At 38.5% G+C, this 27,566-nt stretch overlaps 1 protein-coding gene across 1 annotated transcript in view; it reads right to left on the minus strand.

Moving 5' to 3' along the window:
- NEK11 (NIMA related kinase 11) overlaps positions 1-27,566 on the minus strand; it is a 625,868-nt gene that overhangs the window by 262,205 nt on the left and 336,097 nt on the right. Inside the window, exon 8 of the mRNA XM_053714299.1 lies at positions 4,033-4,118. Within this exon, the coding sequence (XP_053570274.1) occupies positions 4,033-4,118 (86 nt within the window). The remainder of the gene's footprint in view (positions 1-4,032; positions 4,119-27,566) is intronic.

The following is a 27,566-nucleotide window of genomic DNA, read 5'->3' on the forward strand; positions in this document are numbered from 1 at the left end:
CTAAGCTAGCTACAATGCAATTAAAAATTACATTGTAGCTATTTTAGGATTTATATTTATTTTACAGGCAACTTTGAATTTATTTTAACTAGGTACAATAATTATTAAATAGTTATTAACTATTTAATAACCACCTAGCTAAAATAAATACAAAATTTCCTGTAAAACAAATCCTAACCTAAGTTACAATTAAACCTAACACTACACTATCATTAAATAAATTACATTAATTAACTACAAGTAGCTACAATTAAATAAACTAACTAAAGTACAAAAAAAACATTAAATTACCGAAAATAAAAAAAGATTACAAGAATTTTAACCTAATTACACCTAATCTAAGCCCCCTAATAAAATAAAATAAAAAAAAAATAATAAAAGTCCCTACCCTATACTACATTACAAAGTAACCAGCTCTTTTACCTGCCCTTAAAAGGGCTTTTTGCGGGACATGCCCCAAAGTAATCAGCTCTTTTGCCCGTAAAAAAAAATACAACCCCCCCACATTAAAACCCACCACCCACATACCCCTTCTCTAACCCACCCAAACTCCCCTTAAATAAACCTAACACTACCCCCCTGAAGATCTCACTGCCTTGAGTCGTCTTCACCCAGCCGGACCGAAGTCATCATCCAAGAGGCGCTAAAGATGTCTTCCTTCCGATAGAAGTCTTCATCCAAGGGGCGCTGAAGAGGTCTTCCATCTGATAGAAGTCTTCATCCAGGCGGCGTCTTCAATCTTCATCCATCCGGAGCGGAGCCATCTTTAAAGCAGCCGACGCGGATCCATCCTCTTCAACTGACGCCTACTTGCAGAATGAATATTCCTTTAAGTGACGTCATCCAAGATGGCGTCCCTCGAATTCCGATTGGCTGATAGGATTCTATCAGCCAATCGGAATTAAGGTAGGAAAAATCTGATTGGCTGATTCAATCAGCCAATCAGATTGAAGTTCAATCCGATTGGCTGATCCAATCAGACAATCAGATTGAGCTTGCATTCTATTTGCTGTCCTTTTTTGTACTTTAGTTAGTTTATTTAATTGTATTCAATTGTAGCTACTTGTAGTTAATTAATTTAATTTATTTAATGATAGTCTCTGAGCCAATCAGATTGAGCTCACATTCTATTGGCTGATCGGAACAGCCAATAGAATGCGAGCTCAATCCGATTGGCTGATTGGATCAGCCAATCGGATTGAACTTCGATCTGATTGACTGATTGAATCAGCCAATCAGATTTTTCCTACCTTAATTCTGATTGGCTGATAGAATCCTATCAGCCAATCGGAATTCGAGGGACGCCATCTTGGATGACGTCACTTAAAGGAATATTTCTTCGGCGAGTAGGCGTCGGTTGAAGAGGATGGATCCGCGTCGGCTGCTTTGAAGATGACTCCGCTCCGGATGGATGAAGATTGAAGACGCCGCCTGGATGAAGACTTCTATCGGATGGAAGACCTCTTCAGCGCCCCTTGGATGAAGACTTCTATCGGATGGAAGACCTCTTCAGCGCCCCTTGGATGAAGACTTCTATCGGATGGAAGACCTCTTCAGCGCCCCTTGGATGAAGACTTCTATCGGATGGAAGACATCTTCAGTGCCCCTTGGATGATGACTTCGGCCTGGCTGGGTGAAGACGACTCAAGGTAGGGAGATCTTCAGGGGGGTAGTGTTAGGTTTATTTAAGGGGGGTTTGGGTGGGTTAAAGTAGGGGTATGTGGGTGGTGGGTTTTAATGTTGGGGGGTTGTATTTTTTTTTACAGGCAAAAGAGCTGATTAATTTGGGGCATGCCCCGCAAAAAGCCCTTTTAAGGGCTGGTAAAAGAGTTGGTTACTTTGTAATGTAGTATAGTGTAGGGACTTTTATTATTTTTTTTTATTTTTTTTTATTAGGGGGCTTAGATTAGGTGTAATTAGTTTAAAATTCTTGTAATCTTTTTTTATTTTCTGTAATTTAGTGTTTGTTTGTTTTTTGTACTTTAGTTAGTTTATTTAATTGTATTTAATTGTAGCTACTTGTAGTTAATTAATTTAATTTATTTAATGATAGTGTAGTGTTAGGTTTAATTGTAACTTAGGTTAGGATTTATTTTACAGGTAATTTTGTATTTATTTTAGCTAGGTGGTTATTAAATAGTTAATAACTATTTAATAACTATTGTACCTAGTTAAAATAAATACAAAGTTACCTGTAAAATAAATATAAATCCTAAGATAGCTACAATGTAATTATTAATTACATTGTAGCTAGCTTAGGGTTTATTTTACAGGTAAGTATTTAGTTTTACATAGGAATAATTTATTTAATGATAGTGTAATGTTAGGTGTAATTGTAACTTAGGTTAGTTTTTATTTTACAGGTAAATTTGTCTTTATTTTATCTAGGTAGCTATTAAATAGTTAATAACTATGTAATAGCTATTGTACCTAGTTAAAATAAATTTAAATTTGCCTGTAAAATAAAAATAAATCCTAAAATAGCTACAATATAAATATTAGTAATATTGTAGCTATATTAGGGTTTATTTTATAGGTAAGTATTTAGTTTTAAATAGGAATAATTAATTTAATAAGAGTAATATTTATTTAGATTTATTAAAATAATATTTAAAGTGTCAGTAAACTTTAAAAATAATGTTATATAATTCTGCACATAGTGCAGAATTATATAACATTATATTAGCCAAACATTATAAAACATAATTTTACCTTATTAATTTAAAAAAACAAACTCTGTTTCACAGACCCGCTCTTTGCTCTCTGCTGAGCGGGTCTGTCACAGGAGCGAGCTGCACTTAGTCTTATGGCGCGGTCGGGCCTGGCTGTGACTATACAGCTGGCACTATGTGCAGAATTATATAACATTATTTTTAAGGTTTACTGTCCCTTTAAGTTAGGGGGGTGTTAGGGTTAGTGTTAGACTTAGGTTTAGGGGTTAATTAGTTTAATATAGATGACGGTGGTATGGGGGCAGGATAGGGGTTAATAAATTTATTATAGGTGGCGACGGTGTAGGGGGGCAGATTAGGGGTTAATAAGTTTAATACAGGTGGCGGCGGGGTCCGGGAGCGGCAGTTTAGGGGTTAAACAATTTATTTAGTTGCGGCGGGGTACGGGATCCACAGGATAGGGGTTAATAAATTTATTATAGGTGGCGGCGGTATAGGGGGGCAGGATAGGGGTTAATAGGTATTATGTAGGTGGCGGCAGGGTCTGGGAGCGGCGGTTTAGGGGTTAACATATTTATTATAGTTGCGGCGGGGTCCGGGAGCGGCGGTTTAGGGGTTAATAAGTTTATTAGAGTGGCGGTGGGCTCCGGAAGTGGCGGTTTAGGGGTTAATAAGTTTATTAGAGTGGCGGTGGGCTCCGGGAGCGGCGGTTTAGGGGTTAACATGTTTAATATAGGTGGCGGCGGTGTAGGGGGGCAGATTAGTGGTGTTTAGACTCGGGGTACATGTTAGGGTGTTAAGTGTAGACAGCTCCCATAGGAATCAATGGGATGTCAGGCAGCAGCGAACATGAGCTTTCGCTATGGTCAGACTCCCATTGATTCATATGGGATCCGCCACCTCCAGGGTGGCGGATTGAAAACCAGGTACGCTGGGCCGGAAAAGTGCAGAGCGTACCTGGTAGTCATTTGATAACTTTCAAAAGTAGTCAGATTATGCCGAACTTGCGTTCGGCACATCTGGAGTGACGTAAGAATCGATCTGTGTCGGACTGAGTCCGGCGGATCGTAGCTTACGTCACAAAATTCTACTTTTGCCGGTGTGTAGGGCTTGATAACTTAGGCGTATCAGCCTCGCCACAAATACGCTGCGGAATTCCAGAGTATTTGAAGTTGACGGCTTGATAACTAGAGGCCTATGTCCCTGCTTTTCAACAAAAGATACCAAGGGAATAAGGAAAATAAGATAACAGCAATAAATTAGAAAGTTGTTTAAAATTGCCTGCTCTTTCTGAACAATGAAAGATTTTGGGTTTCATGTCCCTTTCATGAGTGCAGGACAGGATTGAGTTGTAACTTACACTGCATTACGTATCTGGTCAGCTTCTTTCTGGCAGGTTAGAGTCTTGTTGTTTATCGCTGCCCCATACAATTTCCACTTCACTTGCTGCAAAACCAAGCACAATATGAACTGACAATGAAGGCATAAAGCAGGATTTAGTTAAGGTTTCCACATGTTCTGTTCTAATATCTACTATTAAAGGAAAATAAAGGTTCAAATAGAAAATGCTCTGTGTTAGAAGATATTATTGCACGTATACAACTATTGGTCACAATCTTGTGGTGCGCGGGGGGGGGGGGGGTTCAGCAGATAACAATATCTAAACTTCAGCTGGTATTGTCAGTGTGTTTTTCCAGAGATCACAACAACAAAATGCTTTGGATGTTAAAGGGACATGAAACCCACAATTTTTCTTTCATGATTCAGGCAGAAAATTAGATTTTCAAGAACTTTCCAATTTGCTTCTATTATCTAATTTGTTGTGTTATCTTGCTATCCTTTGTGAAAAGGGAAACCTAGGTAGGCTCAGGAGCTGCTGATTGGTGGCCGTGCATATCTGCCTCATGTTATTGGTTCACACAATGTGGTCAGCTAGCTCCGAGTAGTGTATTGCTGCTTCTTCAACAAAGGACTCCAAAAGAATGATGCAAATAAGATAATAGAAGTAATCTGGAAAGTTATTTAAAATTGTATTCTCTATCTCAATCATGAAAGAAAAAAAGTGCTGCCCCCTCCCAATCTGCCGCGCTAGGCAAGTGCCTTGTTTGCCTATGCCAATATATGCCCCTGTGTGCTTCAAAACCATAGAGAAAAATGTGTATGTCTCTTTAAGAGATGTGTGTTTGTTGTGTTATTAATTTGGCTATTTTTTTAGTAGTGTTAAGGTTTTCATTATTACATGTTTAACTTTAATTGATCAAGCAGGTAATGTTTGTAACTGGTCATCCATAGGCAAAACCAGTGATACATTCAAATATTTGGGATACTCAGTAATAAGTTGTAAAGGGTTGTCTGGGATTTAACAAACTTTTAAACTTGATAAGTGAAAAATGTCCCATAAATATGTTAAGTATTGAGACTTTGGCACAAGGACCATTTTTCACTGAAAAAAATCTGAAAAGTGTTGCTGATAAATATTAAAAACAGCTTATTGTGATCACTTTGTCACAATGATAATTACCTCAATAGATTGTAATCAGCCTCAAGTCAGCTCACAATACTGGATCTAGCTAAAAACATCTGGTGAGCCAATAACAAGAGGCATATGTGTGTAGTTACCCATTACCAACTAGTTCACTGTAGTGCATTCCTGCTCCTGAGACTACCTAGTTATGCTTTTCAACAAAGGATACCAATAGAACAAAGAAAAATTAACAGGACACAAAACTAATGTATTACATTGTTGCAAAACTGCTGCCATATACTGCTGCAGACACGTGCACACTCCTGAAATTACCTTCCTGCTTTTCAACAGAGAATAACAAGAAAACAAAGACAATTTGGCAATAGAAGTAAATTGGAAAATTGCTAATAATGGTATGTTCTATCTGAATCATGAAATAAATTTTTTTGGGTTTATGTCTGTTTAACCCCTTAACGACACGAGTCGTACAGGGTACGTCGCACACAACCTGGTCTTTAAAGACCAGCGACGTACCCTGTACGACTTTGGGGATTAAAGCGGCTGGAAGCGATCCTGATTGCTTCCAGCCGCTTTACGGTTATTGCAGTGATGCCTCGATATCGAGGCATCCTGCAATAACATTTTTCCCCCATCCGATGCAGAGAGAACCACTCTGTGGCCCTCTCTGCACCGGCATCGATGGCCGCAATCGTTGGTGGGTGGGAGCTTACCGCGGGAGGCGGGTGGGCGGCCATCGATGAGAAACTGAAGAGAGAGGGGGCGGGATCGGGGGCGGGATCGTCGGCAGCGCGCACTGGAGCGCTCGCGTGCACGGGGAGGGAGAGGGTGGGCGCGTTCATGGGGAGGGAGCGGGTGGGAACCGCTACACTACAGCAAAACCATGTTATATGAGTGGCAGTAAGGGGGGATAAAATAACCCACAAAAGTAAATCTAAGGGATCTGGGAGCGGGTGGGGGATTGGTCTGTGGGGGGGGAAGCTACACTACAGAAAAAATAAAAAAACATAAAAAAAAAACATTTGTATTTGCAAACAGGGTACTGGCAGACAGCTGCCAGTACCCAAGATGGCTCCCAGTAAGGTAGAGGTGGAGGGTTAGAGAGCTGTTTGGGGGGGGGGGGGGGATCAGGGAGGTTGGGGGCTAAGGGGGGATCCTACACAGCTGCATATGTAAATATGCTATACAATTTTTTTATAATTTTAAATATACCTTTTATTTTAGTACTGGCAGACTTTCTGCCAGTACTTAAGATGGCGGGGACAATTGTGGGGTGGGGGAGGGAAGGGAGCTGTTTGGGAGGGATCAGGGGGTCTGATGTGTCAGGTGGGAGGCTGATCTCTACACTAAAGCTAAAATTAACCCTGCAAGCTCCCTACAAACTACCTAATTAACCCCTTCACTGCTAGCCATAATACACGTGTGATGCGCAGCAGCATTTAGCGGCCTTCTAATTACCAGAAAGCAACTCCAAAGTCATATATGTCTGCTATTTCTGAACAAAGGGGATCCCAGAGAAGCATTAACAACCATTTATGCCATACTTGCACAAGCTGTTTGTAAATAATTTCAGTGAGAAACTTAAAATTGTGAAAAATTTTAAGTTTTTTTTTATTTGATCGCATTTAGTGGTGAAATGGTAGCATGAAATATACCAAGATGGGCCTAGATCAATACTTGGGGTTGTCTACTACACTACACTAAAGCTAAAATTAACCCTAGACGCTGCCTACATGCTCCCTAATTAACCCCTTCACTGCTGGGCATAATACACGTGTGATGCTCAGTGGCATTTAGCGGCCTTCTAATTACCAAAAAGCAACGCCAAAGTCATATATGTCTGCTATTTCTGAACAAAGGGGATCCCAGAGAAGCATTTACAACCATTTATGCCATAATTGCACAAGTTGTTTGTAAATAATTTCAATGAGAAACCTAAAGTTTGTGAAAATATTTGGGAAAAAGTGAACAATTTTTTTTATTTGATTGCATTTGGTGGTGAAATGGTGGCATGAAATATACCAAAATGGGCCTAGATCAATACTTTGGGATGTCTTCTAAAAAAAAATATATACATGTCAAGGGTTAATCAGGGATTCCTGAAAGATATCAGTGTTCCAATGTAACTAGCGCTAATTTTGAAAAAAAGTGGTTTGGAAAAAGTGCTTCTTGTATTTATGGCCCTATAACTTGCAAAAAAAACCAAAGAACATGTAAACATTGGGTATTTTTAAACTCAGGACAAAATTTAGAAACTATTTAGCATGGGTGTTTTTTGGTGATTGTAGATGTGTAACAGATTGTGGGGGTCAAAATTAGAAAAAGTGTGTTTTTTTCCATTTTTTCCTAATATTTTATCATTTTTTTAAAGTAAATGATAAGATATGATGAAAATCATCTTTAGAAAGTCCATTTAATGGCGAGAAAAACGGTATATAATATGTATGGGTACAGTAAATGAGTAAGAGGAAAATTACAGCTAAACACAAACACCGAAGAAATTTAAAAATAGCCCTGGTCCTTCAGGGAAAGAAATTGAAAAATGGCCTTGGTCCTTAAGGGGTTAATTATTAAATTGAAAAGTCTCTGAAAGGGACCCTTAACACTATATGAACTATAGATACTTTTGCGATAATATATACAGTATTTGATCATACTGAATAATACAGCATAGAATATTTTGCATTAAAATACTGTCTACATTAATATTTGTAATCTAAAGGCAATCTTTCCCAACCTAATGCCGAACGCTTCCAGACAGTGACAAGGAGGCTGGGCACATTCTTAGTTATCACATCCTCCCTCCGTGAGCGAGCACGCAATTGTACATAACATTTTCCCTCACCGGCACTATATTATCCACTCAAGAGAAAGGGCATTTATTATCCAATCAAGAGAAAGGGCATTTAAAAAAAACAAAAAAAAACCATAATGGATGCGAGCTCAATCCTATTGACTGATTTTTTTCTACCTTAATTCCGATTGGCTGATAGAATTCTATCAGCCAATCAGAATCTAAGGGACGCCATTTTGGATGACGTCACTTAAAGGTACCTTCATTCAGCTTTAGTCGTAGGATGAAGAGGATGCTACGCATCGGATGTCTTGAAGATGGACCCGCTCCGCGCCGGATGGATGAAGATAGAAGATGCCATCTGGATGAAGACTTCTGCCCGTCTGGAGGACCACTTCGCCCGGCTTGGATGAAGACTTCTCCCGGATTCGTTGAGGACTTCGGCCCGGCTTGGATGAAGACGTCTCCCGGTAAGTTGATCTTCAGGGGGTTAGTGTTAGGTTTTTTTAAGGGTGTTTTGGGTGGGTTTTATTTTTAGCTTAGGGTTTGGGTGGCAAAAGAGCTAACTGCCCTTTTAAGGGCAATGCCCATCCAAATGCCTTTTTCAGGGCAATGGGGAGCTTATGTTTTTTAGATAGTATTTTATTTGGGGGGTTGGTTGTGTGGGTTGTGGGTTTTACTGTTGGGGGGTTGTTTGTATTTTTTTTACAGGTAAAATAACTGATTTCTTTGGGGCAATGCCCAGCAAAATGCCCTTTTAAGTGCTATTGGCAGTTTAGTTTAGGCTAGGATTTTTTTTATTTTGGGGGAGGCTTTTTTATTTTGATAGGGCTATTAGATTAGGTGTAATTAGTTTAAATATTTACTATTATTTATAATAGTAATTTACTATTTACTTATTTAAATATTTACTATTATTTACCCATATTATTTATATGGGTTTTACTGTTGGGGGGTTGTTTGTATTTTTTTTACAGGTAAAAGAGCTGATTACTTTGGGGCAATGCCCCGCAAAAGGCCCTTTTAAGGGCTATTGGTAGTTTAGTTTAGTTTAGGCTAGGGTTTTTTTTATTTTGGGGGGGGCTTTTTTATTTTAATAGGGCTATTAGATTAGGTGTAATTAGTTTAAATATCTGTAACTTGTTTATTATTTTCTGTAATTTAGTGTTTGTTTGTTTTTGTACTTTAGCTAATTTAATTTAGGTAATTGTATTTAATTTAGTTAATTTATTTAATTATAGTGTAGTGTTAGGTGTTAGTGTAACTTAGGTAAGGTTTTATTTTACAGGTCAATTTGTCTTTATTTTAGCTAGGTAGTTATTAAATAGTTAATAACTATTTAATAACTATTTTACCTAGTTAAAATAAATACAAACTTGCCTGTAAAATAAAAATAAACCCTAAGATAGCTACAATGTAACTATTAGTTATATTGTAGCTAGCTTAGGGTTTCTTTTATAGGTAAGTATTTAGTTTTAAATAGAAATAATTTAGTTAATGATAGGAAAATTTATTTAGATTTATTTAAATTATATTTAAGTTAGTGGGTGTTAGGTTTAGGGTTAGACTTAGGTTTAGGGGTTAATAACTTTAATATAGTGGCGGCGACGTTGGGGGCAGCAGATTAGGGGTTAATAAGTGTAATTAGGGTGCGGCAACATTGGGGGCAGCAGATTAGGGGTTAATAAATATAATATAGGTGTCAGTGATGTTGGGGGCAGCAGATTAGGGGTTCATAACTATAATGTAGGTGGCGGCGGTGTCCGGAGCGGCAGCTTAGGGGTTAATAATATAATGTAGGTGTCAGCAATGTCGGGGGCGGCAGATTAGGGGTTAATAAGTGTACGTTTAGGGGTGTTTAGACTCGGGATTCATGTTAGGGTGTTAGGTGTAGACATAAATTTTATTTCCCCATAGGAATCAATGGGGCTGCGTTAGGGAGCTTTACGCGCTTTTTTGCAGGTGTTAGATTTTTTTTTCAGCCGGCTCTCCCCGTTGATTCCTATGGGGAAATCGTGCACGAGCACGTACGACCAGCTCACCGCTCACTTAAGCAGCACTGGTATTGGAGTGCAGTAATGAGCAAAATTTTGCTCAACGCTCACTTCTTGTCTTTTAATGACGGGTTTCTGAAAACTCGTAATACCAGCGCTGCATGTAAGTGAGCGGTGAGGGAAAACGGCTTGTTAGCACCGCACAGCCTCTAACGTAAAACTCGTAATCTAGCCGTCTGATTTTTAAGTCAGTAATAATTTTAAACATTCCTGATAAATGATAAGATATAGCATTTGACTACTTTTCGTTGTTCTTTTAAGAAATTGTACTAGAATTGATTTAAGATAATCCCAATAAATACATCTATATATGCAAATAAGAGTGCCCTTGTTTTTAATTTATATACATAGTCTACTTGTAAAAAAGCTGAAATCTAAGTATTAAAGTGTGATCGTGTATAATTAGTGCGCCAACGGTCTGATAATCTACTGTCTGTATGACAGTGAAACAAAATCACAGTGTTAAAAATCTAGATATATAACTATCTGATATAAATCGTTATATAAAAAAACCCCGATCAAATTAGGATACAAATGAGTTATTAAAAAACAAATAAATTATTCTTAGATAGTAATGGTGATGACGTGATACAGTGGTGTCTTAGCAGCGAACACCCCAAATTATTAAGGTGATAAAACTGCAAGGCACTATAAATAATAAGCACAGCAATGTGGTAGAATCATTAAATGATATAGTGAAATAGTCCCAATAATCGGAGTTCAAAATGTTACATAAATGATGGGCGTAATGTCCAAATCACAGTAGGCAGGCTCTTCTCCAAAAGATCCCTGTTGGTGACCCAGGGGTGGATACTATATAGAAAAAAAGAGATTTTTATACACATATATATACAACTATATATTTGATTCACTTAATTAGATAGCTTTTTCACATTTTATATATTGACACATTTGTTTTTGGTATACTATATATTCCCTAATAGATTATATCACTCAGTAGTATAATGCAGAGCAAAGATCAAAGGATCAATAATAGAAAAGCCCTAAGCTGCAATGATAATACTATAGATATGTGTAATGAATCCACCAGTGATCTATCTATGGTTCAATTATTTCATAAATTAGAAGAAGCACTCAAGAACGAACATAGACACTGGTGGGATATAGATACACTCCGCAAATATAAAGAGAAGGGGCATATACCCAGGGGTCTAAGGATATCCAAACAGTGTTCCTTTAAACAAGATCCTGAACTTACAACCAAATGGCTTAGTATTTTAACTGAATGTTCTTTTAAACTTATAGATCTTTTAATTGAATATCGGGAGACCCTTTTGAATAAAGTAGAGACAGAGATAGAGGAAATCCAAAATTGTTTACTCAAGTTTGAGTCTAATACAGATTATGCTAAATTTACCCAAGAGGTACAGGAGAAATCTGATGTGTTTCAAAAGAAAATTATATCCACCAAAATTAAAAAGTTAGCGAGGGATGAACAAGACTATTTAGAGGATAGAGTATATGACTCACACTCTAGGAATAAAATAGAAGAATCTGATAATCAGGAGCCTGTCTCTAATGCAATTGGACCAGACACCTGGGTTAAAGTTGACTACAAAAAACCCAAGGACAAAAAGAAAAATGTCCAATTTAGGAATAATAATTTTAATAGAAATAGAAGGAATTCTGCTAGCAATAGTAATTATACATCCAATCATTCTGTGGGTAATAGTAATCATTCATCCAACTATGGGAATCAAGCCTCCCACCAAGAGAGAGGGGATGACAATTATAACTATAGTTATAAACACAACTATAATTATACGCCTAAAAACGAGTTTAATAGAGATTGGAGACATTGGTCTAATAGGGACCACCAAAATGAATTTGGTCACCAACATTATAGATCTCATCGATTCTCAGACAACACAAGGGATCCGAACACATATACACCTAGAAATAACCACCATAATGAAACTAGAAGCCATATGACAAACAATAGCAATTTTACACAAAGACAAGAGAGGGAACCCATGAGTAGCCCGCAGGTTTTTCATCAGGCACAGAGATTACCCTACAACTCCCCGCAGGTAAGACACACACCGATACGATTAAAACAGCTAGAGAGGGGCCCAGAAAGAGAGATTGCAACAACTACCCCAAAAAAAAGATCATACGCCAACGTGGCAGCAGAGGGAGAGCTAAGTCATCCCAAAAGGAGAAATTTAAATGAATGAGGGAGAACATCTTTAATTTATCTGACCATGTTTTAACTAATGAGGAGGTGGGAGTTTTGAATAGAGGGCTCTATTTCTGTCCTTCTAAAAATCACAATTTGTTCGAATTATTTGTAGATTTAAACAAATTTGTGCGAAAATTGTCGATTCAAAGATATTTCTGTGACAAGAAGCTTAAAGGTACTGGTCATGCACCAATTCTAACGAATGAAATGACAGAAAGGCCCTTGACAGATATTATCTATTTTGAGCCTGAGACATTATGTGATGAATTATTTGAGAATTATTTACATTCTGATTTGACCCCTAAATCCAACTTTAATCCTCCTTGCACAGGAACTAGTCTAGAAATATTTCAAAATCTAGTTTTGGAAGAATTTGGCAAACTTTCTTAAAAAAATATTAAGAATCCTAATTTGAATACTTATGAACTAACAGCTTTATCTAGACTAGCAGCCAACAAAAATTTGGCAATTAGACAAGCGGACAAGGGAGGTGGGATAGTCATCCAGAATATTAAAGATTATATCAAAGAAGCTGATCGTATACTTTTAGACACAGAATATTACAAATTATTAACATTCAATCCCACAGCAAAATTTCTAACTAATTTGATTAAAATGGTTGATGCGGGCTGGTTAGAGGGAATACTTACCAAGAAAGAGAGAGACTATTTAATACCCTATACACCAAATTTGGCATATTACTATCACCTCCCAAAGATTCACAAGAGTATGGTGGACCCTCCGGGGAGGCCCATTATATCAGGAATCGATAATCTAACCTGTAATTTATCCGAATATGTGGATTCCTTTTTAAAAAAATCTGTGATTACTTTAAAATCCTACATAAAAGACACACCAGACTTAATATACAAGTTATCACACATAAAGAAAGAGGGGAGAAATTTGATATGGCTGACCTGTAATGTCTCTGCCCTATATTCTAATATTGCACACCATCTGGGAATTCAAGCCATCCAATATTATCTGGAGAGAGACATCTACATGCCAGTCAAGCATGATTAGGTCTTGCAGATTAGGGGAACGGCCATGGGGACCAGGTTCGCCCCTAGTTTTGCTAATCTCTTTATGGGATACTTTGAGGAACAATATATATATCCTTCCTCATATGGGGCGAGCCTGGTCTTCTATGGCCGTTTCATAGATGACCTGTTGTTCATCTGGGAGGGGGACATTTCATTGGCTCAGAAATTTGTGGATAGTTTAAATAATAATTCATTAGGCCTGGAATTCACCTCTAAAATAGATGTGACTAGTATAGAATTTCTGGATCTCATTTTAACATGGGACAGTGTAGGTAACATCTCTACCAAAACCTTTTTTAAGTCGGTGGATGCTAACAGTTATTTGAACTATAAAAGCAACCACCACTTACCTTGGAAGAACAATATCCCTTACAACCAATTCTGTAGGATTCGCAGGAATTGCACAGATTTAGACAGTTATGATATACAAGCTAATATTTTAAAGAAAAGGTTTGTTGAGAAACACTACCCCACAGATCTTATTGAGACTAGCTACAAGAGAGCAAGAAATAAATGCAGAGAAGATTTCTTTGTCAAGAATAAGGAGACTATACCTATTGGAGGTTCTACTAAAGGGAGTGAGAAAGTCAGATTTATAACACAATTCAATAACAACCATAACAAAATTAAAACTATTTTAGGTAAACACTGGCACATTTTGACAGGGGACCCTTTGCTGAGGGATAGTATAGGAAATACACCTGTCTGCACTTTTAGACGAGCTCCCACGTTAAAGAATTTACTAGTCCCGAGTAAAATAGTAATGAAGAAAAGATCACTGACGAGTAAATTAAGTAGTACAAGAGGTAATAAGATCCTAGACAAACCAGGTTTTTTTAAGTGCAATAGAGCTAATTGTGGATTATGCCAATACACAAATAGCAAGAGAACTGAATTTGTATCTTATATTAGTAAGGAAAAATTTCATATTAAAACACACTTCACATGTGATTCGGCCTTTGTAGTTTATTTGTTAGAATGCAGCTGTGGGGTCCAGTACGTTGGTAGGACCTCGAGACCCCTCAAAAAAAGATGGGGTGAGCATCTAAGGAATATTAGTAAAAACATTGCCAATCATAGTGTCCCTAGGCATGCTAATACATGCCATACTAATACATCGAATGTGTTTAGCATATTCCCTCTAGAACAAGTGAACCCCAAATGGGGTAGAAACAGATATCTGCATTTAAGACAAAGGGAGACTTTTTGGATCTGGAAGATGCGCACCCTGTCCCCTGGCGGTCTAAACGCTAATATTGATATGGCGGCCTTCAACTAACTGATCCACTATGAGTCACTCTGTATTTAGTTCAATATAGGACTCCAACACCAACCCTCGTATATAGGCCCCCCACTGATATTATTACACTGCTAGATACATTAGAACTTTATTGTCTATATCCACTTTCATCGATGTGAGATCTAGCCTGAATTTGACCTTTTTCATCCAATACAGAAGGTACATGCTAGCTAAATAATTTTACTAAAATTATAAGCACTCTATTATGAGTATTACTGAACATCACCAAGTGATCACACTATAGTCCACATATAGCAAACCTTAATATATACAATCCTAATCCGAGGTTATTTGTTATCTAGACATGTAGGGCTCTGTTCCTGACTCCTGTTAGCATCCACATGTATATTTGGTTTTATAATTTAATGTATTTTGATATATAATATATCGTTACCATTTTTATTATTTTTACTGTTGATATATGAATGTCACGTTATGCACCTCAATGTAAGTATAATTAGTTATAGTCTAGGTACCCCATCTGAATATAGACACATTATGAATAATATCTATAAATGAGCCAACACAGTTATTACAAGTCCTGACAATTAGACAGTCAGTTTAGACGTGGTTCTAAATCCTTTACATCTATCCTAGAGAAGTTTATTCATTAATAACTCTGTCTATTGTTATGAAATTTTCTCTCTGATCACGTTGACTAATATGGACTCATCTAATACTGTGGTTTAATATTCATTTTTACTAGTACAATTGTGGAATCAATCGTATCATTGGGGAGATAAATTTTATATTTCCAATATATATTTTTTACATACAGGTTATATTGTTCATAGTTTGCATTTCACTTGTAAGATCTCTTATATATATGGAATTAACCATCTGTATGTGAACTAATTATGTGAAGAGTTAATGACTTCATAAACGTTAGTAATAGAATTTTTGTATACATAGCTAGTGGGTGTGCCCGATCTGGTAGTTTATATACATATATATTTTATAGATATGTTTTTATATATATATATTTTTATTTTTTTTTATATAATATTTTATATTGTACTGTACCTAATCATTAGATTTATCGATTATCATAGCCCGTTGCGGCTTTTAAACTGTGTGGGCTATCTGTTAAAACCACACGGAGTAATTCCCCATTACACTCGTAATTATGGAGGTGTGTGATTACAAGCACCTCATTGGTTAGTTAACGCCAATGGAACTCTCAGCATGGGGACACACTCACGTACATGCGCAGTATGCATTTGGAGACGCTGTACTATTGTTATAAGTTCGTGGTTTTTATGTGTTTCATTATACACTTATGCACCTGAGGAAACGGTCACGTACAGACCGAGAAACGTTGTGTAAATAAAGTCTTTTTTGATTTTATAACTGCAGCCACGAACTTTCTTTTCTTGATATCTTTATTGGCAATATTGTAGTTTGTTACCACTATACAAACCACTTTTTTCCTTGCTGTATTACCTCCCACCGGAGAACACAGATCTTAACTGGATAACTGGATTTGGGGAAACCGCAAGAGAGTCCTTTTGGAACATTGGCTGGGAGCCAGAACCACCAGCGGAGCCATCCAAATCGGCAGAGACAAGCGGAACCTTACCACCACAGTGGAGTGGGAGTTAGCTGGACAACTCTGAGAGTCCAGGAGGCACCTGTGACACTTCTCAAGTGTCTTTCATCCTGTGAGTATTTGGTACATTTACTAAGCGTGTCCCATCCCATTGGTAACCGCACTATGTTGGCGCCTTCTTTTATCTTTTTTTCTATAAGTATTAAAGTGTTGCTGAATGATGTAATTGTGTTGTGCTGCCTAATTATGTAATTCATGTAAAATATCAGTTTTAGTTAAAACCAAAATTTTAGTGTAGAATGTCCCTGTGCAAAACACAATTAAATATTATTTTACCCTGAAGCAGCACGTACAGTTATACTGGTTAATATTGAGCTTTATTTTACATTTAATTATATTTCAAGGTATTCTCACTTTGAATTCAGATAATACCCACATTTTTTAAAATGAGTTCTTATTGTAACCAAACTGATTAAGAATTGCAGTGTGGTTTTATATATATATATATATATATATATATATATATATATATATATATATATATATATATATATATATATATATATATATATATATATATATATATATATATATATATATATATATATATATATATAATTTGACAATATAAATTAATTGGAAAGTTGTTTAAAATTGTATGCTTTATTTAAATCATGAAAGTAAAGTGTAGGGTTTCATGTTCCTTTAAGAATTTAATAAAGCTGAAATAGTTTTGACAGACACAGCAGCAACAGCACACAGGTTCATAATACCAGGCTGAAGAGAAGTAGGTTCAGGAGAAATTTGATTAAACACTTCCTTACAGAACTGGTAGTTCATTCATGTTTTAGAGTTTCAATGACTGTAAGATAATTCAAGAATGCCTGAGATATGCATAATGCTTCTCTAACTAAAAGGACATAAAACTGAAATGGCCATGATTTTAGTTTTGAAGAAATGTTTTGGGAAATGTTTGCAATACACATTTATAAGGTCAAAATGCTTCTAATGCATTTAAAGATGAGGACACTTCAACTACAGTTGAGACAGACAGAGCCCATAGGGCATTGCACCCTAAACCAATTTGACAACAACCGCCAAGAGATGTTATAGCTAGAATTATAAGCTACCAGGTTAAGGAAGAAATTATGAAGCAAGCTCGCTTGAAGCAACCTTTCAGATATGGTGGGGTTGATCTGCAGATTTATGCAGACCTGTTCAGCAGAACACTACAAAAGAGAAAAGAGATGCAACCTCTCACCTCACTTCTACAAAAACAGAACATTGCATACAAGTGGGGCTTTCCATTCCACTTGCTAATAACATGGAAGGGCAGACGGATAGTCTGTAGATCACAGAATAACATTCCGGAAACCTGCAAAACCCTAAACTTATCTGAAGTGACGGACAACGGACGAGATTCTAATTCTGAAACTCTACCAACTCTCCCTCCCTTGCCACAAAGACTAGAGTGGCAGAAGACTAACCCAAAAAAAAACCTTGTAAGCAGAATAATAAAGCTTCATTGTCTAATAAAGAGGGCACCTGAGACCTCAGGTCCTGTATACTTTTTCTCTATGTATCCTCGTAAAGAGGAATATTCCAGCTCTTTTGTTCTATAAGTAAGACTTTATATGATATAAATACTTCTCCATCAATGTTAAGTTTTCATAGTTAATAACTTGTTTTTATTAACCTGGATGATTATTGTATATCGTCAAATAGATACTTAGTTTACCATCGGTTGTAGCCTATTGCCTTATCAGGCGCACAGTTTTCCAGTTAATTTGATCTAATTGTGTTTAAGATCACTATGTATATTAAGAGTTTTACATGATGAGGATTTTAGACATCCTCAAATAGCTACTACTTCTTATTAATGTTGCCAACCAATTTTTTTTGTATGTATAGTTTTAGTGTTTTTATTTTAAATTATCCCGTATCGCAATCTCCACATAATTATAAATTGAGTACACATATTCTATTCAAAAATAGTTCAAATGACAGATAAGCAACAAGGTAAAATAAAATGTATTTCTCAAAATCTGAAGGGTTTCAATTGTCTCTCTAAAAGACGAATGGCCTTTCTAGATATTAAGAAAAGAGGAGGTGATATAATTCTCTTACAAGAGACCCATTTTAAATCACATCACTTACCTAAATACTTCTCTCCTATTTATTCCCAACACTTCCATAGCACTAACCCATCAAAAAACAAATGGTGTAAGCATACTTATACACAAGTCGATCCCTTTTTACAACATTACACGTTGACAAGGATAAAAAGGGGAGATACATTTGCATAATAGGAATCCTGTTTGGTAAACCAATCACTATTGTTAACCTATACGCACCAAACAAAGGCCAGGATGCTTTCATAAAACAAGTTACCGCTAGATTAATCCCAATAATCAAAGGACCACTAGTTTTGGCTGGTGATCTAAATACTATGCTAAATCCTAGTATGGACTGTTCAAATTCTAGATCCACAGTCCCTCAGAACACATTACAATCGATCTGGCAAAATATTAAATTACTGTCACTTCACGACACGTGGAGATTCAAGTTCCCGCAAAAAATGGATTACACTTTCTTTTCACACCCCCAACAAAGTTACTCAAGGTTGGATTATGTTTTGGTGGACCATATTGCCTTATCCTATGTTTTTAAAGCTAGCATTAAACACATTACATGGTCGGATCACTCAATGGCTACTTGCAACATGATTTGGCCATCTACACCACTAAAAAATTTCCAGTGGCAGTTGAATGATTCTATCTTGTTGGAGCCAGGGCATAAATCACAACTTGAAGAACAACTTCAGTCTTACTTCTCTATAAATGACACCCAAGATTAATACTGCTACCCTATGGGAAGCGCATAAAAGTTTTATGAGAGGTGAACTTTAAAAACTTAAAGCTCAAATAAATAAAAATGAAACATTGGAACATAGTCTCCTTGCTCAAAAAAAATCTCAGAACTAGACTATTTACATAAAATGAACCTTAAGGATAAGAATATCTTATCTCAACTCTCAGATTCCACAACACATATGAATAAACTTCTTCATAGCAAAGCACCAAACCAGTATATTCATTTACAACAGCGTTTCTATTGTGAAAACAATAAGGCGGGTAAGATGCTAGCAAAATTCCTAAAACAGCAAAACCACAAAGTGTATACACGTTCTCTAAAGGGAGAAAAAAATTCTAGCATAGAGGATACAGTTAGTATAGCAGAAGCCTTTAAAACTTTTTACCATAAATTATACAATCTCTTTCCCTTGAGAAATGAGGAAAAACATACGGCCAGATTACGAGTTTTGCGTTATGAGCTGTGCGGTGCTAACGTGCAGTTTTTTTTCTCACCGCTCACTTACTTGCAGCGCTGGTATTACGGGTTTTTACAAACCCGGCGTTAAAAGACAAGAAATGAGCGTAGAGCAAAATTGAGCTCCATACCGCACTTCAATACCAGCGCTGCTTAAATCAGCGGTGAGCTGGTCATACATGCTCGTGCACGATTTCCCCATAGACATCAATGGGGAGAGCCGGCGGAAAAAAAGTCTAACACCTGCAAAAAAGCAGCGTAAATCTCAGTAACGCAGCCCCATTGATTCCTATGGGGAAATAAAAGTTATGTTTATACCTAACACCCTAACATGAACCCCAAATCTAAACACCCCAATCTTACACTTATTAAGCCCTTATCTGCCACCCCTGACATCGCCAACACCTACATAATACGTATTAACCCCTAATCTACCACTCATCGCCGCACCTACATTATATTTATTAACCCCTAATCTGCTGCCCCCAACATCGCCGACACCTACATTATATTTATTAACCCCCTAATCTGCCGCCCCCAACGTCGCCGCCACTATTCTAAATTTATTAACCCCTAAACCTAAGTCTAACCCTAACACCCCCTAAATTAAATATAATTAAAATAAATCTAAATAAAAATTACTATTATTACCTAAATAATTCCTATTTAAAACTAAATACTTACCTATAAAATAAACCCTAAGCTAGCTACAATATAACTAATAGTTACATTGTAGTAAGCTTAGGCTTTATTTTTATTTTACAGGCAAGTTTGTATTTATTTTAACTAGGTAGAATAATTATTAAATAGTTATTAACTATTTAATAACTACCTAGCTAAAATAAATACAAATTTACCTGTAAAATAAAACCTAACCTAAGTTACACTAACACCTAACACTACACTACAATTAAATAAATTACCTAAATTAAATACAAATAAATACATTAAAATAAATTAGCTAAATCACAAAAAACAAAAACAAATTACAAGATATTTAAACTAATTACACCTAATCTAATAGCCCTATCAAAATAAAAAAGCCCCTCCAAAAAAAAAAAAAACCTTAGCCTAAACTAAACTATCAATAGCCCTTAAAAGAGCCTTTTGCAGGGCATTGTCCCAAAAGAAATCAGCTCTTTTACCTGTAAAATAAATATACAAACAACCCCCCCAACAGTAAAACCCACCACCCACACAACCAACCCCCCAAATAAAAGCCTAACTAAAAGAACCTAAGCTCCCCATTGCCCTGAAAAGGGCATTTGGATGAGCATTGCCCTTAAAAGAGCATTTATCTCTATTGCAGGCCCAAAGCCCTAACCTAAAAAATAAACCCACCCAATACACCCTTAAAAAAATCCTAACACTAACCCCCGAAGATTCACTTACCGGGAGAAGTCTTCACCCAAGCGGTAAGATGTCCTCAACAAAGCCGGCAGAAGTGGTCCTCCAGATGGGCAGAAGTGGTCCTCCAGATGGGTAGAAGTCTTCATCCAGACAGCATCTTCTATCTTCATCCTTCCGGCGCGGAGTGGGTCCATCTTAAAGACATCCGACGCGGAGCATCCTCTTCTTCTGACGGACTAACGACTAATGAAGGTACCTTTAAATGACGTCATCCAAGATGGCGTCCCTTAAATTCCGATTGGCTGATAGAATTCTATCAGCCAATCGGAATTAAGGTTGAAAAAATCCTATTGGCTGATGCAATCAGCCAATAGGATTGAACTTCAATCCTATTGACTGATTGGATCAGCCAATAGGATTGAGCTCGCATTCTATTGGCTGTTCCAATCAGCCAATGGAATGTGAGCTCAATCCTATTGGTATCTATTGGTACCTTCATTCGTCGTTAGTCCGTTGGAAGAAGAGGATGCTCCGCGTCAGATGTCTTGAAGATGGACCTGCTCCGTGCCGTATGGATGAAGATAGAAGATGCCATCTGGATGAAGACTTCTGCCCATCTGGAGGACCACTTCTGCCCGTCTGGAGGGCCACTTCTGCCGGCTTCGTTGAGGACATCTTGCCGCTTGGATGAAGACTTCTCCCGGTAAGTGAATCTTCGGGGGTTAGTGTTAGGATATTTTTTAAGGGTGTATTGGGTGGGTTTATTTTTTAGGTTAGGGCTTTGGGCCTGCAATAGAGCTAAATGCCCTTTTAAGGGCAATGACCATTGCCCATCCAAATGCCCTTTTCAGGGCAATGGGGAGCTTATTTTTTTAGTTAGGCTTTTTATTTGGGGGGTTGGTTGTGTGGGTGGTGGGTTTTACTGTTGGGGGGTTGTTTGTATTTTTTTTTTAAAGGTAAAAACAGAATTTATGTTTACCTGATAAATTACTTTCTCCAACGGTGTGTCCGGTCCACGGCGTCATCCTTACTTGTGGGATATTCTCTTCCCCAACAGGAAATGGCAAAGAGCCCAGCAAAGCTGGTCACATGATCCCTCCTAGGCTCCGCCTTCCCCAGTCATTCGACCGACGTAAAGGAGGAATATTTGCATAGGAGAAATCATATGATACCGTGGTGACTGTAGTTAAAGAAAATAAATCATCAGACCTGATTAAAAAACCAGGGCGGGCCGTGGACCGGACACACCGTTGGAGAAAGTAATTTATCAGGTAAACATAAATTCTGTTTTCTCCAACATAGGTGTGTCCGGTCCACGGCGTCATCCTTACTTGTGGGAACCAATACCAAAGCTTTAGGACACGGATGATGGGAGGGGGCAAATCAGGTCACCTAGATGGAAGGCACCACGGTTTGCAAAACCTTTCTCCCAAAAATAGCCTCAGAAGAAGCAATAGTATCAAATTTGTAAAATTTGGTAAAAGTGTGCAGTGAAGACCAAGTCGCTGCCTTACATATCTGATCAACAGAAGCCTCGTTCTTAAAGGCCCATGTGGAAGCCACGGCCCTAGTGGAATGAGCTGTGATTCTTTCAGGAGGCTGCCGTCCGGCAGTCTCATAAGCCAATCTGATGATGCTTTTAAGCCAAAAAGATAGAGAGGTAGAAGTTGCTTTTTGACCTCTCCTTTTACCAGAATAAACAACAAACAAGGAAGATGTTTGACTGAAATCCTTTGTAGCATCTAAATAGAATTTTAGAGCACAAACTACATCCAAATTGTGCAACAAACGTTCCTTCTTTGAAACTGGATTCGGACACAAAGAAGGCACGACTATCTCCTTGTTAATGTTTTTGTTAGAAACAACTTTCGGAAGAAAACCAGGTTTAGTACGCAAAACCACCTTATCTGCATGGAACACCAGATAAGGAGGAGAACACTGCAGAGCAGATAACTCTGAAACTCTTCTAGCAGAAGAAATTGCAACCAAAAACAAAACTTTCCAAGATAATAACTTGATATCAACGGAATGTAGGGGCTCAAACGGAACCCCCTGAAGAACTGAAAGAACTAAATTGAGACTCCAAGGAGGAGTCAAAGGTTTGTAAACAGGCTTGATTCTAACCAGAGCCTGAACAAAAGCCTGAACATCTGGCACAGCCGCCAGCTTTTTGTGAAGTAAAACAGATAAAGCAGAAATCTGTCCCTTCAAAGAACTTGCAGATAATCCTTTCTCCAAACCTTCTTGAAGAAAGGATAGAATCTTAGGAATTTTTATCTTGTTCCATGGTAATCCTTTAGATTCACACCAACAGATATATTTTTTCCATATTTTATGGTAGATTTTTCTAGTTACAGGCTTTCTGGCCTGAACAAGAGTATCAATGACAGAATCTGAGAATCCTCGCTTTGATAAAATCAAGCGTTCAATCTCCAAGCAGTCAGTTGGAGTGAAACCAGATTCGGATGTTCGAACGGACCTTGAACAAGAAGGTCCTGTCTCAAAGGTAGCTTCCATGGTGGAGCCGATGACATATTCACCAGGTCTGCATACCAAGTCCTGCGTGGCCACGCAGGAGCTATCAAGATCACCGATGCCCTCTCCTGATTGATCCTGGCTACCAGCCTGGGGATGAGAGGAAACGGTGGGAATACATAAGCTAGGTTGAAGGTCCAAGGTGCTACTAGTGCATCTACTAGAGTCGCCTTGGGATCCCTGGATCTGGACCCGTAGCAAGGAACCTTGAAGTTCTGACGAGAGGCCATCAGATCCATGTCTGGAATGCCCCACAATTGAGTTATTTGGGCAAAGATTTCCGGATGGAGTTCCCACTCCCCTGGATGAAATGTCTGACGACTCAGAAAATCCGCTTCCCAATTTTCCACGCCTGGGATGTGGATTGCAGACAAGTGGCAGGAGTGAGTCTCCGCCCATTGAATGATTTTGGTCACTTCTTCCATCGCCAGGGAACTCCTTGTTCCCCCCTGATGGTTGATATACGCAACAGTCGTCATGTTGTCTGATTGAAACCGTATGAATTTGGCCTTTGCTAGCTGAGGCCAAGCCTTGAGAGCATTGAATATCGCTCTCAGTTCCAGAATGTTTATCGGGAGAAGAGATTCTTCCCGAGACCAAAGACCCTGAGCTTTCAGGGGTTCCCAGACCGCGCCCCAGCCTACCAGACTGGCATCGGTCGTGACAATGACCCACTCTGGTCTGCGGAAGCTCATCCCCTGTGACAGGTTGTCCAGGGTCAGCCACCAACGGAGTGAATCTCTGGTCCTCTGATCTACTTGTATCGTCGGAGACAAGTCTGTATAATCCCCATTCCACTGACTGAGCATGCACAGTTGTAATGGTCTCAGATGAATTCGCGCAAAAGGAACTATGTCCATTGCCGCGACCATCAAACCTATTACTTCCATGCACTGTGCTATGGAAGGAAGAAGAACAGAATGAAGTACTTGACAAGAGCTTAGAAGTTTTGATTTTCTGGCCTCTGTCAGAAAAATCCTCATTTCTAAGGAGTCTATTATTGTTCCCAAGAAGGGAACTCTTGTTGACGGAGATAGAGAACTTTTTTCTACGTTCACTTTCCACCCGTGAGATCTGAGAAAGGCCAGGACAATGTCCGTATGAGCCTTTGCTTGTGGTAGGGACGACGCTTGAATCAGTATGTCGTCCAAGTAAGGTACTACTGCAATGCCCCTTGGTCGTAGCACCGCTAGAAGGGACCCTAGTACCTTTGTGAAAATTCTTGGAGCAGTGGCTAATCCGAATGGAAGTGCCACAAACTGGTAATGCTTGTCCAGAAAGGCGAACCTTAGGAACCGATGATGTTCCTTGTGGATAGGAATATGTAGATACGCATCCTTTAAATCCACCGTGGTCATGAATTGACCTTCCTGGATGGAAGGAAGAATTGTCCGAATGGTTTCCATTTTGAACGATGGAACCTTGAGAAACTTGCTTAGGATCTTGAGATCTAAGATTGGTCTGAATGTTCCCTCTTTTTTGGGAACTATGAACAGATTGGAGTAGAATCCCATCCCTTGTTCTCCTAATGGAACAGTATGAATCACTCCCATTTTTAACAGGTCTTCTACACAGTGTAAGAATGCCTGTCTTTTTATGTGGTCTGAAGACAATTGAGACCTGTGGAACCTCCCCCTTGGGGGAAGCTCCTTGAATTCCAGAAGATAACCTTGGGAGACTATTTCTAGCGCCCAAGGATCCAGAACATCTCTTGCCCAAGCCTGAGCGAAGAGAGAAAGTCTGCCCCCCACCAGATCCGGTCCCGGATCGGGGGCCAACATCTCATGCTGTCTTGGTAGCAGTGGCAGGTTTCTTGGCCTGCTTACCTTTGTTCCAGCCTTGCATTGGCCTCCAGGCTGGCTTGGTTTGAGAAGTATTACCCTCTTGCTTAGAGGATGTAGCACTTGGGGCTGGTCCGTTTCTGCGAAAGGGACGAAAATTTGGTTTATTTTTAGCCTTGAAAGACCTATCCTGAGGAAGGGCGTGGCCCTTACCCCCAGTGATATCAGAAATAATCTCTTTCAAGTCAGGGCCAAACAGCGTTTTCCCCTTGAAAGGTATGTTAAGCAATTTGTTCTTGGAAGACGCATCCGCTGACCAAGATTTTAGCCAAAGCGCTCTGCGCGCCACAATAGCAAACCCTGAATTTTTCGCCGCTAATCTAGCCAATTGCAAAGTGGCGTCTAAAGTAAAAGAGTTAGCCAATTTGAGAGCATGAATTCTGTCCATAATCTCCTCATAAGAAGAATCTTTATTGAGCGACTTTTCTAGTTCATCGAACCAGAAACACGCTTCTGTAGTGACAGGAACAATGCATGAAATTGGTTGTAGAAGGTAACCTTGCTGAACAAACATCTTTTTAAACAAACCCTCTAATTTTTTATCCATAGGATCTTTGAAAGCACAACTATCTTCTATAGGGATAGTAGTGCGTTTGTTTAGAGTAGAAACCGCCCCCTCGACCTTGGGGACTGTCTGCCATAAGTCCTTTCTGGGGTCGACCATAGGAAACAATTTCTTAAATATAGGGGGAGGGACAAAAGGTATGCCGGGCCTTTCCCATTCTTTGTTTACAATGTCCGCCACCCGCTTGGGTATAGGAAAAGCTTCGGGGGGCCCGGGACCTCTAGGAACTTGTCCATCTTACATAATTTCTCTGGAATGACCAAATTCTCACAATCATCCAGAGTAGATAACACCTCCTTAAGCAGAGCGCGGAGATGTTCCAATTTAAATTTGAATGTAATCACATCAGGTTCAGCTTGTTGAGAAATTTTCCCTGAATCTGAAATTTATCCCTCAGACAAAACCTCCCTGGCCCCCTCAGACTGGTGTAGGGGCATTTCAGAACCATTATCATCAGCGTCCTCATGCTCTTCAGTATTTTCTAAAACAGAGCAGTCGCGCTTTCGCTGATAAGTGGGCATTTTGGCTAAAATGTTTTTGATAGAATTATCCATTACAGCCGTTAATTGTTGCATAGTAAGGAGTATTGGCGCACTAGATGTACTAGGGGCCTCCTGTGTGGGCAAGACTGGCGTAGACGAAGGAGGGGATGATGCAGTACCATGCTTACTCCCCTCACTTGAGGAATCATCTTGGGCATCATTTTCTCTAAATTTTGTGTCACATAAATCACATCTATTTAAATGAGAAGGAACCTTGGCTTCCTCACATACAGAACATAGTCTATCTGATAGTTCAGACATGTTAAACAGGCATAAACTTGATAACAAAGTACAAAAAACGTTTTAAAATAAAACCGTTACTGTCACTTTAAATTTTAAACTGAACACACTTTATTACTGAAAATGTGAAAAAGTATGAAGGAATTGTTCAAAATTCACCAAAATTTCACCACAGTGTCTTAAAGCCTTAAAAGTATTGCACACCAAATTTGAAAGCTTTAACTCTTAAAATAACGGAACCGGAGCCGTTTTTATATTTAACCCCTATACAGTCCCTGGTATCTGCTTTGCTGAGACCCAACCAAGCCCAAAGGGGAATACGATACCAAATGACGCCTTCAGTAAGCTTTTTCTATGTATCTGAGCTCCTCACACATGCATCTGCATGCCTTGCTTCCCAAAAACAACTGCGCAATAGAGGCGCGAAAATGAGGCTCTGCCTATGATTAGAGAAGGCCCCCAGTGAAAAAGGTGTCCAATACAGTGCCTGCCGGTTATTTTACATAATTCCCAAGAATAAAATAACTCCTCAAAGCTATGAAGTATTAAAAATGCTTATAAATCAATCGTTTTAGCCCAGAAAAATGTCTACCAGTCTTTAAAGCCCTTGTGAAGCCCTTTATTCTTATTTAATAAAAATGGCTTACCGGATCCCATAGGGAAAATGACAGCTTCCAGCATTACCAAGTCTTGTTAGAAATGTGTCATACCTCAAGCAGCAAAAGTCTGCTCACTGTTTCCCCCAACTGAAGTTAATTCCTCTCAACAGTCCTGTGTGGAAACAGCCATCGATTTTAGTAACGGTTGCTAAAATCATTTTCCTCTTACAAACAGAAATCTTCATCTCTTTTCTGTTTCAGAGTAAATAGTACATACCAGCACTATTTTAAAATAACAAACTCTTGATTGAAGAATAAAAACTACATTTAAACACCAAAAAACTCTAAGCCATCTCCGTGGAGATGTTGCCTGTACAACGGCAAAGAGAATGACTGGGGAAGGCGGAGCCTAGGAGGGATCATGTGACCAGCTTTGCTGGGCTCTTTGCCATTTCCTGTTGGGGAAG

This window comes from Bombina bombina, chromosome 5, assembly GCF_027579735.1.
Source record: "Bombina bombina isolate aBomBom1 chromosome 5, aBomBom1.pri, whole genome shotgun sequence".
NCBI classification, from domain to species: Eukaryota; Metazoa; Chordata; class Amphibia; order Anura; family Bombinatoridae; genus Bombina; species Bombina bombina.